Source organism: Panthera pardus, unplaced genomic scaffold (genome assembly GCF_024362965.1).
Source record: "Panthera pardus isolate Hobbes unplaced genomic scaffold, ASM2436296v1 HiC_scaffold_16, whole genome shotgun sequence".
Lineage (NCBI taxonomy): Eukaryota > Metazoa > Chordata > Mammalia > Carnivora > Felidae > Panthera > Panthera pardus.
The window spans coordinates 9,029,804-9,045,127 of NW_026526721.1; the positions used below are offsets into that span (position 1 = coordinate 9,029,804).

Sequence of the window (15,324 nt, forward strand, 5' to 3'; positions counted from 1 at the left end):
CACATTTCTGACAAATGTTTTTGATTCACAAAGGAATCCCCTGATTATCTCCTAACATGCCAGGCTTCTAGACTACAGAGTAAACACATACACACACACACACACACACACACACACACACACACACACACACGTTTAGGTACTAAATATACCTCAAAGAGTTGGTTTTCTTGGTGGAAATTTTTGGGGCTTGACATTGTTGCCTGCCAGAGTGGGGATCTGAGATGTGTCAAATGTTTTCAAAAAAGAGAGAAGGAGGGGAGAAAGGAGTGAGAGAGGGAGGGAGGGAGGGAGGAAGCAAGGAAGGTGTTTGATGGAGGCCTCAGTATTTTGCACCAAGTTGGACTGCAGGTGATTCCAACTAGATGCTTCAACAACTAGATACTGAACTTCACTTTGGGCCCTAAGTGTTGATTTTAGCACAACTGCATCACTCTTAAGGGGACCACAGTTATTTGGTCTCCCAAGAACTTTATATAGCGAAAATTTATATAAAGGGAATAAATCTTTTTTTTTTTTTGAAATTTGTTTATTTATTTTGCAAGAGCAGGACGGGGAGGAAGGGGGCGGAGAGAGAATCCCAAGCAGGCTCCACACTGTCGGCGCACAGCCAGACTCAGGGCTCGATCCCAAAAACTTGTTAGATCATGACCTGAGCCAAAATCAAGAGTCAAACGCTTAACTGACAGAGCCACCCAGGCAACCCTAAAGGGAGTAAATCTTAATCTGCCCTCAAAAACAAAGACTTCTCTGAATGTACTTTACTATCATTCCCTTTTCTAAATATGAATACTCTGGAATAAAAATCTAAAGTCAGAGGATGTTCTAATAAAACATTAAATGATAGGAAATAGAAGTGCACTAAAATTTAACATCAGAAATTGAAAGTTCAGTGCAGGGTTAGGAAAAGATATTAAGCATATTTTATCAGAATAAAAAGAGGAAAACTAGAAAAGGAGAGAGAAACTGAATGCACAGAACCTCTAGCACACTGCTAGTGGAAGTGTAAAATGATACAAAGGGCTGTAGAATGAACGTGTACCCCCGCCCCCTGCCAAAATTCGTATGTTGCAGCCTTAATCCCCAATGTGGTGTCTACATTTGGGGGTTTAAGGAGGTAAGAAGGTTTAGATGAGGTCATGGGGGTGGAGCCCCCATCATGGGATTGGTGAGAGCTCAGGCATGCCCACTCCTACTCTCTCCCCTCCCCACCCCCACCCTATCCCAGGTCTCCATCACAGAGGACACAGCCATCTGCAGACTGGGAAGAGTGCCCTCACAATACACCAGATCTGCTGGTGCCTTGATTTTAGAATTCCTCACCTCCAGAACTGTGAGAAATAAATGTTTGTTATTTAAGCCACCCCGTCCATGGTATCTTTGTTATATTAGCCTGAACCAAGATACAAATACTTTAGGACACTGTTCAGTAATTTAACTCAAAGATACGTCTTGGGTGCCTGGGTGGCTCAGCTGGTTAAGTGTCCAACTTTGGCTCAGGTCATGATCTCACCGCTAGTGGGTTAGAGCCCCACGTCGGGCTCTGTGCTGACAGCTCAGAGCCTGGAGCCTGCTTCAGATTCTCTCTGCCCTCTCTCTCTCTCTCTGCCCTTCCCCCACTCATGCTCTGTCTCTCAAAAACGAATAAATGTTAAAAAAAAAATAAAGGGGTGACTGGGGGACTCGGTCAGTTAAGCGGCCAACTTTGGCTCAGGTTGTGATCTCACAGTTCATGGATTTGTGCCCTGTGTCGGGCTCTGTGTTGACAGCCCGGAGCCTAGAGCCTGCTTCGGTTTCTGTGTCTCCCTCTCTCTCCGCTCCTCCCCCACTCGCGCTCTTTCTCTCAAAAATAAATCAACATTAAAAAAAAAAAACAAAAAACAAAACCTTGGGAAGGACAATAAAAAAACAGGAAAACAATAAAGAGAAAGTAAAAACCAAAAGTTGGTCCTTTAAAAAGATCAACAAAACTGACAAACTTTTAGCTAGATTGACCAAGAAAATAAAGAATACTGAAATTACTAAACTCAGAAAAGAAAGGGGCATTACTACTGAAAATAAAAAGGATTATTTTATGGAATAAAAAGAGAATACGATGGACAACTGCATGCCAGCAAACTGGATAGATAACCTGTATTAATGGTCAAATTCCTAGAAACATACAACTTATTAAAATTTAATCATGAAGAAATAGAAAATATGAATACTTAAAACTACTAAGAAAATTGACTCAATAATCAAAAACCTCCCAACAAAGAAAAGCCCTGGATAGATAGATTCACTAATGAATTCTACCAAAGATTTACTGAAAAATTAACACCAATCCTTCTCAAACTCTTCCAAAAAAGTAAAGAGAAGGAAACACTTCCTAACTCATTCATTACCCTGATACCAAAGCCAGACAAACCGTACAAGAAAAATACAGGCCAGATGAACTTTGATGCAAAAACAAGAACACCTCAACAAAATACTACCAACAACTAATTCAGCAACATACTGAAAGGATTATACACCATGAACAAACGGTATTCCTGGAATGCTAGAATGGGTCAACATGCAAAAATCAACTTAATCCACATTAATAGAATGAAAGGGGACAAAACCACATGATCATCTCGGTTGCTGCAGAAAAAGCATTTGACAAAACTCAACACACTTTCATGATTAAAAATAAAAAACAACAAGCTAGGAATAGAAGAAAACTTTCTCAATGATAGCCATAATATATGAAAAGCCATAGCTAAAGAATGCCATTCTTTTTAAAAAAAATTTTTTTTAACGTTTATTTATTTTTGAGACAGAGACAGAGCATGAACGGGGGAGGGTCAGAGAGAGAGGGAGACACAGCATGTGAAACAGGCTCCAGGCTCTGAGCAGTCAGCACAGAGCCCGACACGGGGCTCGAACTCACGGACCGCGAGATCGTGACCTAAGCCGAAGCCGGACACTCAACCGACTGAGCCACCCAGGCGCCCCAAGAATGCCATTCTTAGTGGTGAAAGCTTTCCCCCGAAGGTCAGGAATAAGACAAGGATGTCTAATTTTACCACTTCTGTTCAACACAGTATTGGCAGTTCTAGCCAGATCAATTGAGCAAGAAAAAGAAATAAAAGACATCTAAATTAGAAAGAAATCAAGTTATCTTTGTGCAGATGACATGATTTTATATGCAGAATATCCTAAAGAGTTCCCCTGTCCCCCAAACCTGTTCAGGCTAACAAATGAATTCAGCAAAGTTGCTGGTTACAAAAAAAACCACATAAAAATCAGTTGCATTTCTAAACGCTAACAATGAACTTTTGGAGAGGAAATTGAGAAAACAATTCCATTTATAATAGCATCAGAAAGAAAAAAAATGCTTAGCAATAAACTTAAGGAAATGAAAGACTTGTACAAAAAAAAATATATTGCTGAAATTAAAGAAGACAAATAAATGGCAAGACATCCCATGTTCATGGATTGGAAGATTTGATATTGTTAAGATGTCAATGCCACCCCAAATAACCCACAGATTTAATGCAATTCCTATCAGAATTCCAATGGCGTTTTTTGCAGAAATAGAAAACTCTGTCCTAAAATTCATGTGGTATCTCAAGAGACCCTGAATTGCTAAAACAATCTTGAGTAAGGACAAAGTTGGAGAACTCACACCTCCTGACTTCAGACCTTACTGGAAAGTTACAGTAATTAAAATACTGTGGTTCTGGCATAAGGACATACAAACCAATGGAATACAGAGCCCAGAAATAAACCCTCACTTATGTGGTCAATCGATTTTTGACAAAGATGAGAAGACTATTCAATGGGGAAAAGATAGTCTTCTTCAAAAAATGTTACTGGAAAAACTGGATGCCCACATGCACAAGAATGAAGTTGGAATCTTACGCCATATGCAAAAACTAATTCAAAATGGATTAGAGACTTCAATGTAAGAACTAAAACTATAAAACTCTCAGAAGAAAATCTTCATGACATTGGATTAGTCAAGGGTTTCTTGGGTATGATGCCAAAAGCACAGGCAAGAAAATAAATTCAACTTCACCAAAATTAAAAACTCAAGAGTGGAAAGACAACCCATAGAATGGGAGAAAATACTGGCAAATCATATACCTGGTAAGGAGTGATATCCAGAATTTTTTAAAAAATCATATCCTGCAAATCAATATCAAAATATAAACAACCCAAAGTAAAAATGGGCAAAAGATGTGAACAGGTATTTCTCCAAAAATATACAAATTGGCCAGTAAACACATGAAAAGAAGCTTAACATCACTAGCCATTAGAGAAATGCAAATCAAAACCACAACAACCCCTCACCCTCATTAGATGGCTAATTAAAAAAACAAAAAACTCAGAAAACTACAGTGTTGTAGAGGATGTGAAAAAATTGGAACACTTCTGCACTGCTGGCTATTATGTGAAACGGTGTGTCTTTGTGAAGATAGTTTGGCAATTCCTCAAACACCTGCATAATTACCACATAATTCGTCAATTCCACTCTTAGGTATGTTATCCCAAAGAACTGAAAGCAAGGACTCAAGTAGATACTTAGGAAACAATGTCCAGGGCAGCATTATTCTTCATAGTAAGAAGGTGAAAGAAACCACCACAAATATCCATAGACAGATAAATGGGTATCAAAATGTGGTACACACATACAATGGACTATTCAGCCTTAAAAAGGAATGAAATTGATATATGCGGGGCGCCTGGGTGGCTCAGTCGGTTAAGCGGCCAACTTCGGCTCAGGTCATGATCTCACGGTCTGTGATTTCGAGCCCCGCGTCGGGTTCTGTGCTGACAGCTCAGAGCCTGGAGCCTGTTTCAGATTCTGTGTCTCCCTCTCTCTGACCCTCCCCCGCTCATGCTCTGTCTCTCTCTGTCTCAAAAATAAGTAAACGTTAAAAAAAATTAAAAAAATAAAAAAAAAGATATATGCAACAAGGATGAACCTTTAAAAGGTTATGCAAAGTGAAATAAGCCAGACACAAAAAGACAAATTTTTGATTCCACTGATATGAGATACCTAGAATAAGCAAATTCAGAGGTAGAAAATAGGTGTTACCGGGGGTGGGAGTACAGTGAATGTACTTAATGCAACTCATACACTTAACAAATCGTTACATGACAAATTGTATGTGTATTTTTCTGCAGGAAAAAAACCAAAAAACCAAAAAAACCTTAACGAGTTAGTATTTTTGATCCACATTCCAGTTTTAGAACCGCTCATTCATCGTCTGTGACTGGGCTCATTTAATACCTTCACCTTATCTGAATGGCTTGATTTACCAATACTCTGTCTCCTTTGGTCTTGACTTTCTCCCTACAGGCCAGAATATGGAAATTAACTTTGTGATCACGAAATTTAATTCTAAACACCACACACATAGATGTCTTTCTTTACACCAAGTGGGTATTAATGGCATTCTTTTTGAGCTGTGGCCATCCAGTGTGCCTGTCACTCCCCCCAGTGAGGGTTTAGGAGACCCTGTACAAAATAAGATTTAGCCTACTGTGGATTTTCCAAAAGTTAGCTGTCTGGGTGGTGTCTGTGGCCACATTATCCAGGCTTTTAGCTTTTGTAAAAACTACTTCTTTAACCCTCTCTCTCTGCCCCCCACCTCCATGCATGTGTGCGGTCTCTCTCTCAAAAATAAACCAACACTGAAAAAAAAAGTTTTAAAAGCGGTAAAACAAAGAGCCCAACAGAAAAGAATGGTCAAACAATATGCCGTAGTACGCAGGAAAAGAAATTACAATGGTCAGTAAAACATACGAGAGCATGTTCAACCTGAGACAATGCAAGCTGTCATTTTTTCACAGACCAGATTTAAGTTTGATGAGGAAAGAGAGGGAAAAAAAACACACTTATACATTTATTTTTCATAGGAGTTTAAATTCCTTTTTGGATGGTAACATTTATTAAAAGTTACATAGCATACACTCTTTGACCTATCAATATTCACTGCAAAGAATTCACACTCTGGGTATACTTATAAAAGTGTGTGTGGTGTGTATTAACTTCCACAGTATATTCTGTAATGTCAAAACATGAGAAATAAATGAGCATTAGGAGCATATGCAGATCACAGGATGTTACCAAACCCGTTCAAAAAAGTAACATGGAAATGTTAAGATACCAATTATCTGGTGTACCATCTTTGTGTAAACTTGAGATACAAATATATAATCAAATATAAAGATATAAAAATTTAATATAAACTGAATGCATATATATGAATGTGTATATGTATGCAGCTAATATTTTCTGGAAGGACCTACCAAAAGCAACCGTGGTTAACTTTGGGGAAGCAGTGGGCAGAAGCCTTTCCACTTGATCCCATTCTGTTCCATTTGCATTTCTAACTGGGGCGCCATCTCTGCTTCTTTTTCTCCCTCCTGGCTCGCCCCAGTGAGAAAGTAGCCCTGCCAATCCTGAGTCTGTTGCAGGAACGAACTGAGTTCAACACCTGTAAACACTCGCCACAGGAAGGTATAGATCAATGGTTCTCAGTTCTGACGGCACACAGAGAGGCCTTAAAAAAACAAAAAACACAAAAAACAAACCTGATATCTGGGCCCAAACCCAGACTCTGAATTAGTATGGGGTGCATCCTTGCACTGGGATTTCTAAAAACTCCCCAGGTGATTCTAATATGCAGCCGGGGGGGTGGGGGTGGGGGGGTGAGAACCACCAGATGTATTTAATTATTCTTCAGTGACAAATAATGACCTAACGAGCTGCTGATTACAAGATTAAGTGTCTTGAGACCATGGGCAGAGTCACCAGCAGTACCGCCCACATTAGGAATTTGAGGCCCAAATAAAAAATACATTGATATGCCACACACCAGTCCTGCTGCGTGAACACTTAGCTAATTAAAGCGGGTCCTGTTTATAGGGATTGTGGACTGTGCTGGTTTACTTCCTCATACTGTTTTTGTTTTACAGTAGTAACTAGTTTAAACACCACTGTCCTCCCACATTAGCCTTTTGCAAATTTAACTTAACAACAGAAGACAGATACCTCTACCTAAATATGATATATACATGAAAACCCATGTTGTTGTTCCGTTAAATTTTGTTAGCTACATTGTCAAAGAATTGTATCCTGGCAATATTTGCTTAAAGGGTGAAATATATGTAAGTACTTCCAAAGAACCAATTTAGCAAGCAAATTTACTAATCCTATGCCTAACTTTCCCATTAAGCAAGATATCAGCCACATAAAATATATATTTTTGCAAGAATATAGCTGACCCAAAGAAGGGGAAAATAGCAAATTCCAGAAAGAACTGCTACATAAATATTCACAAACTTAGACATGCTCTACATTGCTATCACTTAAGCAAGATTTCTTTAGCCTAAATGATTTACAGAGGAAAAAGTCTCTTCTCGAGTGTAAAATACACATACACACGCACGCACTCACGCATTCTCTCAAGATGAGCTCAGTCTTTAGAGTCTTAATGGAAACAGTCTTAGTCTCCTAAACAGAACTTGTAATTAATATAGTAAAATGAGCTCAACTTGAGGGTCTTCAATGAGCAGTTTTAGTTTCCAAAATATAATTTGAATATAGAATTCTTTAAAAGTAGTATCTGAAGAGTTAGCTATCATATATATATATATATTTACTTTATTACAAGATATTTTAAAATTTGGGCAGATACAATTAGGACAGAAAACCAGCTTCATACCAAAAATACACTTTCAATTACTTTATCAAGCAAATAAAAACAACTTTCATTTATTTGCTTTTTTTAGAAGTTAATGTACAGTAAAAATATTGTATATGAAAGACATGTAATTAAGCATACATACAAAAGAAACATGTATTGAATGTTCAGAAACAAAAGTAAAAATAAATAGCAATGATAAAACTTTGAAAAAAAATAATGCACATTTCCGTTGTGGAAAATACGATTCTTAATTAATATATACATAGTTATACTTAATAGAAAGCCATCTCTTTAAAATTGCACAAACATGGGACCAATAAAGCATTAATTTTTATGGCATGTAATACTATAATCCTAGGGCAGTTTTCTGCTTACCTCCAAGACATATAAAACACCTAGGTCTGTAATATAATGAAAGGTATGCTGTTCTGTTTGAGAAAGATTGTCTTCCTCAACTCTCATTAACCTGTAGTAATCCTACATAAGGCTGTACAGGAAATTTCACAAAAAGAAATATTCAACAATTATTGTGCCCACTCCATGCTGACTAGGCAGCCAAAAATGGGCTTCAAAGTAAATGTGGTGGGACATTTAATATTTTTGATACTTTTTTATACTAAAGATCATTTCTTTGTTCTATAAAAACACTGCATTTAACCATGATTGGCAGTCCTGACACAAGGAAAATCCTGGCAAAATGGATGGAGAGTTTCTGCTTACCTTATTTCCATGAATAAAATATTTCAGAAGATAAGAATTTATAGAAAAGAAACATTACGGGTCAATTCACTTACAACTTCTCTTATCAGGAGTATAATTCCATTTTTTAAAAATCCTGTTTAAACTTCTCTGTAAGAAAACCAAAGGTAACATTTCCATCTGTAGTATGGCACAGCCCTCGCTTCAGAGAAAAATACTTTGGGAACGAGAAAAGATTGCACAAAGGCTGGGGCAACCTGAAGAGCTCTTGGCGAAAAACACTGAAGTCCTCTAGGGGAATAAAAAAATATGTGCAGACTTAATTACAAATATTTACATTTCAAAACCGAATCTTGAGTTAGCTATTCAGCTGCTCAGTACCAATGATTCACAGGCATTTCAAAAGGTGTGATAATGTGTCCACAGTATTTGTGACCACACTTGAATGCATAGAATACAGTAAAGATTATGGTTCTTCAGTCTGTTACCTATCATATCTATAAAACAAAATTGTTTACATTTTGAAAGCTGTACAACCAAAAAGATTAAGCAAATATTTTTATTATCTCACATAAGATATACCTTAGGTGCTACTGATTTCACTCATTTGTTCAACAACTTGCCCTAAAATTTCATCAACCACATCAACATCGTAATTCACTTGCTGAAGATCGAGATCAGGTACAATCATGGCCAACAGCTGTCCTACGTTAACTCGAAGAGATCGAAGTTTGAGGCTGCAAACAGAAATATTACATCTGTTAGATGAACGTCCTGCCACAGTTTAATATTCACATGGAGCCTAAAATTTAAGTGATACATGAAGTTGCTTAACTTAATAATTTAATACGTAGTATTCATCTCTTGGTAAGTAGAGTGTTTCAAAAAACTAGTGGCTCTGGTTCCAACTAATACGATTTTAATTTGCAACTGAAGAAAACATGGACTGGTGAAATACATTTAATTGCAAGATGTTATTTATAATATAAAATATTATCACCTGGAAAACAGTAGGGGTATACTAGTGAGAACGCTGGTCTAAGAATAAGAATGCATCTCTTTGGGGGCACCTGGGTGGCTCAGTCGGTTAAGCAACTGACTCTCGATTTCAGCTCAGGTCATGATCTCAGGGCTGGTGAGATCCAGCCCCTCGTCAAGGGGCTCTCTGCTTGGGATTCTCCCTGCCCTTCCCCAGCTCGTGCCCTCTCTCCCTCTCTCTCTCTCTCTCTCTCTCTCTCTCTCTCTCTCTCTCTCTCTCTCTCAAAAATAAATAAATAAACTTAAAAAAAAGAATGCATCTCTGAATTTCAGCTTGTGAGGAAAATAAAAACGGATTTGTTCTCTAAAACATTTCTATGAGATACCGTCCTTGTGTAAGAGGAAAAGGAAATGGTTCAAGGGGTCATAAGCTCACAAAACTTTGGGCTAACTAATGTTAAACAAGTTTTTTTAGATGCAGGACCTCCCTGGACCTTTCATACGCTAAAATTCACAGGCTGCCCATTTTACTATGCATTTATAGGGAATGGTGTTTTGCTAAAAATACTGGGAATCTCTGGATTAGATGATCATTATCATTCCTTCCAAATGAAATACACATATCTGAATATCAACATCCTAGACTTTAAATACCTACAATTATTCAGCAGCCTTTGCTTCAAAGACTGAGTGAAACCAAGGGCCCTGAATGTTACAGTTGCTCTCATTCTGTCCGTCCCCCCCCCCCCCAAATGAAGGCAGCCCACATTTACTTTAGATACTGATCTAAGGTGGAAATCTCTGAAGAGTCAAGATACTCATCCTTGGGTTGACAATGCACAGAAATGTGATTTTAAGCATGTTTTGTGAGCTTACAGGGTAAGGTTCTGTTGATCCTTAGGCAAAATTTTACATCATTCCCACGCCAGCCATTTTTTGTCCAAGCTTCCCCACTCATCTTCCATCAGAGGCCCATGGTTCAAACACGTTTCTGCTTTGCTTTTCAGAAGTTATTAACCATTCTATATCCTTACCAAGAATATCCTCTTTATCATAATCACAACCTTTTATCTACATGAAAAGTTGGCAAAAGACTAGTAGGACCCAGTGACCTCTTACATGTCCTTTTCTTTAAGTCTTTTGATTGTCCCTGGCTGATTCCTCCTGTCCACCGGACATGCCACAGATTCTTATTTTTAGTGTACAGAACAGCACTGTCCAAGAGAAAGATTCTGAACTCCATACGCAACTTAAAATGTTCAAATAGCCAAAGTAAAAAGTAAAATGCAACTGTAAACTTAACTGTAGTTATACATGTAACCCAATGTAACTAAAATATTATTTCATCACATAATCAAAGTACATTATTTTTTTTTTGATGTTTATTTTATTTTGGGGACAGTGAGCGTGAGCAGGGGGTGGGGGAGTGGGGCAGAGAGAGAGGAGGGACAGAAGATCTGAAGCAGGCTCCACAATGACAGCAGCGAGCCCAACACGGGGCTCGAACTCATGAACGGTGAGATCACACCCTGAGCTGAAGTTGGACACACAACCAACTGAGCCGCCCAGGCACCCCTCAAAATATGTTATTAATGAGATATTTTACATCCTTTTTCCTTTTTCATACTAAAACTTCAAAATTTTATTTTTTTTATTTATGTTTATTTCTGAGACAGAGAGAGACAGAGCATGAGTGGGGGAGGGGCAGAGAGAGAGGGAGACACAGAATCAGAAGCAGGCTCCAGACTCTGAGCTGTCAGCACAGAGTCCAACACGGGGCTCGAATTCACAAACCGTGAGATCATGACCTGAGCCGAAGTCAGTCGCTCAACCGACTGAGCCACCCAGGCACCCCAAAATTTTATTTTTTATTCTATACTTAAAGCACATCTCAATTCAGACTAGCTAAATTTCAAGTGGTATATACCTATACTATTTTGGAAAGCACAGGTTTAAAAGATCAGTTAAAAAAAAAGTAAAAAATGAAAGATCAAAGATCATCAGTTACTCAAAGATCAGTGTGCAAGAGAACCATCTTAGAGATTGTTTAAAAATTTCTAAAAAAGTTTCCAAAAGTTTAGGGGCGCCTGGATGGCTCAGTAAGCGTCCGACTCTTTGATTTCGGTTCAGGTCATGATCTCACGGTTCATGAGTTCGAGTCCCGCATCAGGCTCTGTGCTAACAGCACGAAGCCTAATTGGGATTCTCTTTCTCTCTCTCTCTCTGGAAAATAAATAAACATTAAGAAAAAAAGTTTCCAATTAAATAAAGTACACTGCAGTCCAAGGATCTGCATTTCTACAAGCATCACAGATGCCTGAGGTTCCCAGAAACATCGCTTCTGAGCCTTAGCCCTCCAGGCTTTTCTGTACTGCTCTGCTCCATGTGTATGAACAGATTTACTGAAATCCTTCAAAAACTTAAGTTAAAAAACAAGATAATAATATAATTGATGTCAAGAGACGATGGCGGGAGATCATTTCTCAACAGTGCCTTTTCAGTCTGCAGTCATCCTGTATTAGCAGGAAGAGTTGCCCAGTTTGGGCCCTTAATGGCTACTTTCAGATGGTAAGACATCAACACATCAGCAGCACCATCACCCTCGCCCACCCGAACGTCTGCCTCCCCTACTCTCAGCACTGAAACAAAACCCCAAGCCCATAGGGTAACCGTTCATTTACTATTTTCTTATTTTCACAGAAGACGTCTTCCTACTAACCACCCGAACTATGGCAATTTTTAGTAACTTTGTGATTACCTACAAGTTAAGATTGGGAGGTCACAGAGTAAAATGAGGACAGCAAACCATAAAGAAATGGGGCCAAGAACAAAAGTAAAAGAAATCCAGGTGAAAAAGTAAGTTTCACGAAATAGTCCCTTGTCTTTTAGTCATGGCCAAATCCACCCTCTTCCGTGATAGCTAACTCAATTTCCACTTTTCCCCAAACAGCATTCCAAACCACTCTAACCAACCACCCGCGCTTTATTTACTCCTTCCAAATTCCTGTGTCTCTTAAGCTGAACTTCCACTGTTCTTTCCCAGAAGGGAAGGATGAGGATGTGTACTTCTTTTGATTGAACAGTATCTGTCTGATGTGTGCTTGCAAATAAATATCACGCTAACCACGCGGGCCGCCCCAGAGGAATGCCTGGGGTACTATTACCTTTCCCCGTCAGTATAATTTACAGACTCCTCAATGTTACTTGAAGTTGAAACATCTGCTCCTAACTGGTGATTTGTGGATTTTAATTGTTCAATTTCAGTTTTCAGTTCTTCACATTGTGAACGCATTTGTGATTTTTCCATTTCCAATAATTCAACCTGACAAAAAAAAAATTTATTGAGTGTAAAATTTAGAACTAATGCCAAAGTGCAAATTTAAGCTAAGACATGTAGAAAACCTGAGTGATGAACATTACCATCAAAAAGGGCAAAAAACCCACAGGAAAAAAAAAAAAGCTTCCTCTGTTTGGTGTCACCTCGACATTTCGTCACACTGGAAACAATACCAAAGTGGCTCTCATTTCTTGGACACACTCACCAGCTGGAAGCTACAACAGAAAGCTTATATTGATTTTTATATATTTTGTCATCTGGCTCCAAGCCAATACATCAAGATGAATGTTCAGATGAGCTGTTACGTCCGCATTATTTCCAGCAAGAGGGGGCAGGAGAGCAGCACACTGCTGTTTCCGAAATCTTAGCAGAAAAAGCCTTCTTTCAAACGCCACATTAACAGGATACGTAAAATACTTGTTTTTAGAAGGAGCGACCCAAATCTGAATGGAGAGTACACAGAGGCCACTACTTGACGCCTGACACCTACCATTTTTCTCCTTCTCCTTCAGTAAAGGAACCCCTGATAAAGACTACAGTTCCAAGGCGCCCATTAGCCAGGTGGCTAAGTTCTGACAGATGGAACATAAGCGACTTTCAGGGACCACACCCCTCCTCTGTCCTGCTGCTTGGAATGTAGATATACGAGGACTGGACCCGCAGGGCCACCTCCGACCATAACTGCATGCGGAGAAGCGAAGCAACAACGTAGGAGCCTGCTGTCTCAGGCCTGCGGAACCGCCAGTTGGATGTTCGTCTCCGTCTCCTGCCGGCAGACCCGATCGTAACTAATACAGGCTGTCTCTATAAAATGAGGACAGCATCCACCTTGTGTGGTTTTTGCAAGGCCTGTTAATAATGGATGTGAAGTTCCCTATATTTAGTAACTGAGTGCCTCAATGGGAAGAACGGTATTCTGAGCAGGACAATCCTTCATTATCTAGAAATTTCCAGTACCCTATAGTAAATTTACCATACCTGTCACTACGTTAAAATTCCCGTAATGCTCATCTCCTCAACACACGTGTCCATATGCCCCCCAGGACCGCCTCCCCAGCTGAGAAGCAGTGGGGTAGCAGAGTCAATAAACAGGTTGTTACGTAATCTATCCTAATCTAGCAACTGGCAGCTCTTTACGCTTTAGATGCCCGGGGACTCCCATGACTCTTATCACGCTGGCTGACACACTCACCTCACTTTTATACTGGTCCCTCTCCGCAGTGCACTTGTCCAGCTGTCTAAACACGTCATCCAGCTGCACAACCATTTCGTCCACTTCACTTTTGCTCTCACTGTTGGAACACTGATTGCACTCGGCCTTTACGTGCTGCAGAGCACTACACTGTTTCTTCAGCCTTTCTATTTCTTCCAAAGCTTGCCGATACTGAGACACCACGTGGTCCGGACTTTCAGATTTGCCATTAATACTCTCAAGTAAAAACACAGCATCAGTTTCGGTAGACTGATGGCACGTCTCCTTCTTCACGTATCTGTCGTTCAGTTCCAGTATCCTCTGTTGTAACCCTTTGATTTGGTCAGTGAACGCATTACACTGTCTCTTATAATTTTCTTTTTCTTGGGTCACTAGAAGCAGCTCATTTCTCAGTTCGTTTAACTGGCAACCAGCATCAGCCGCAGATTTATCAAAGGCTTCCTGGGTGTCCTGTGTTTTGCCTTCAGCTTCCACACAGGAGGGCAGCGCAGCCGTGTCATTTCTGGCATCTATGTCATCTTCAAGGGTTTCCTCCTTTTTAACAACTACACCTGGGACTTCAGTCTGGGTGGCCGCGGTAGTTCCCTGATCACATCGGGATGACGAGGCGCCTGATGAGCTAGTCTGGCCACAAGGCTCCTTCTCGGCCACAGGCTCCACCTGCAGGCCACTGTGCTCCATGTGACTCTGTTCTGATTTCACTTCAATATCATGATCTACTGCAGGTTTGGGAGTACTGTTTTCTTCCAAGATGATGACATCTTCATCGTCATCATCTTTATAAGCTGAATTTTCAAATGCCTGATTACTCAATCTCCGAGTCTTGGAGTTCAGAATTGACGAACGAGTAGAAAGTCTCCGTTTCAGGCTGGAAAACATCGTATATAGAAAATATAAGACTATACAATATAGAAATGAACAAAACAGATGACCTTGAAGCAATCTAACGATCTTAAAATTCTAAGAAATGTCCGTGCTCGTTTAAAAAAATGACACAGGGGCGCCTGGGTGGCTGTCGGTTAAGCGTGCGACTTCGGCTCAGGTCACGATCTAGCGGTATGTGACTTCGAGCCCCGCGTCGGGCTCTGTGCTGACTGCTCAGAGCCTGGAGCCTGTCTCAGATTCTGTGTCTCCCTCTCTCTCTGACCCTCCCCCATTCATGCTTTGTCTCTCTCTGTCTCAAAAATAAATAAACGTTAAAAAAAAAAAATTTTTTTTTAAATATAAAAAAATAAAATAAAATAAAAAATAAAAAAATGACACAGTACTCCTCGATGATTTGATGAAGTAAAGAGGATTTTCTCCTTATACAGTGGAGGAAACAATTAGACTACTGAGGCTGCTTTAAAGTACCAGCTCTACATACTGCCAAACATCCCTTCATTTGATGTCTCTGGGCATTTCAACGTATCCAC

General features: G+C 39.6%; 1 protein-coding gene across 1 annotated transcript in view; it reads right to left on the bottom strand.

Annotated features, from left to right (window-relative positions):
• Window positions 1–5,858: 5,858 nt before the first annotated feature.
• The window catches only part of MORC3 (MORC family CW-type zinc finger 3), a 41,656-nt gene continuing 32,190 nt past the window's right edge, over window positions 5,859–15,324 (bottom strand). Inside the window, exons 15-17 of the mRNA XM_019420294.2 lie at window positions 13,889–14,777; window positions 12,524–12,681; window positions 5,859–9,118 (exon numbers count right to left, since the gene is read on the bottom strand). Of these exons, the coding sequence (XP_019275839.1) occupies window positions 8,965–9,118; window positions 12,524–12,681; window positions 13,889–14,777 (1,201 nt within the window). The 3' untranslated portion in view covers window positions 5,859–8,964. The remainder of the gene's footprint in view (window positions 9,119–12,523; window positions 12,682–13,888; window positions 14,778–15,324) is intronic.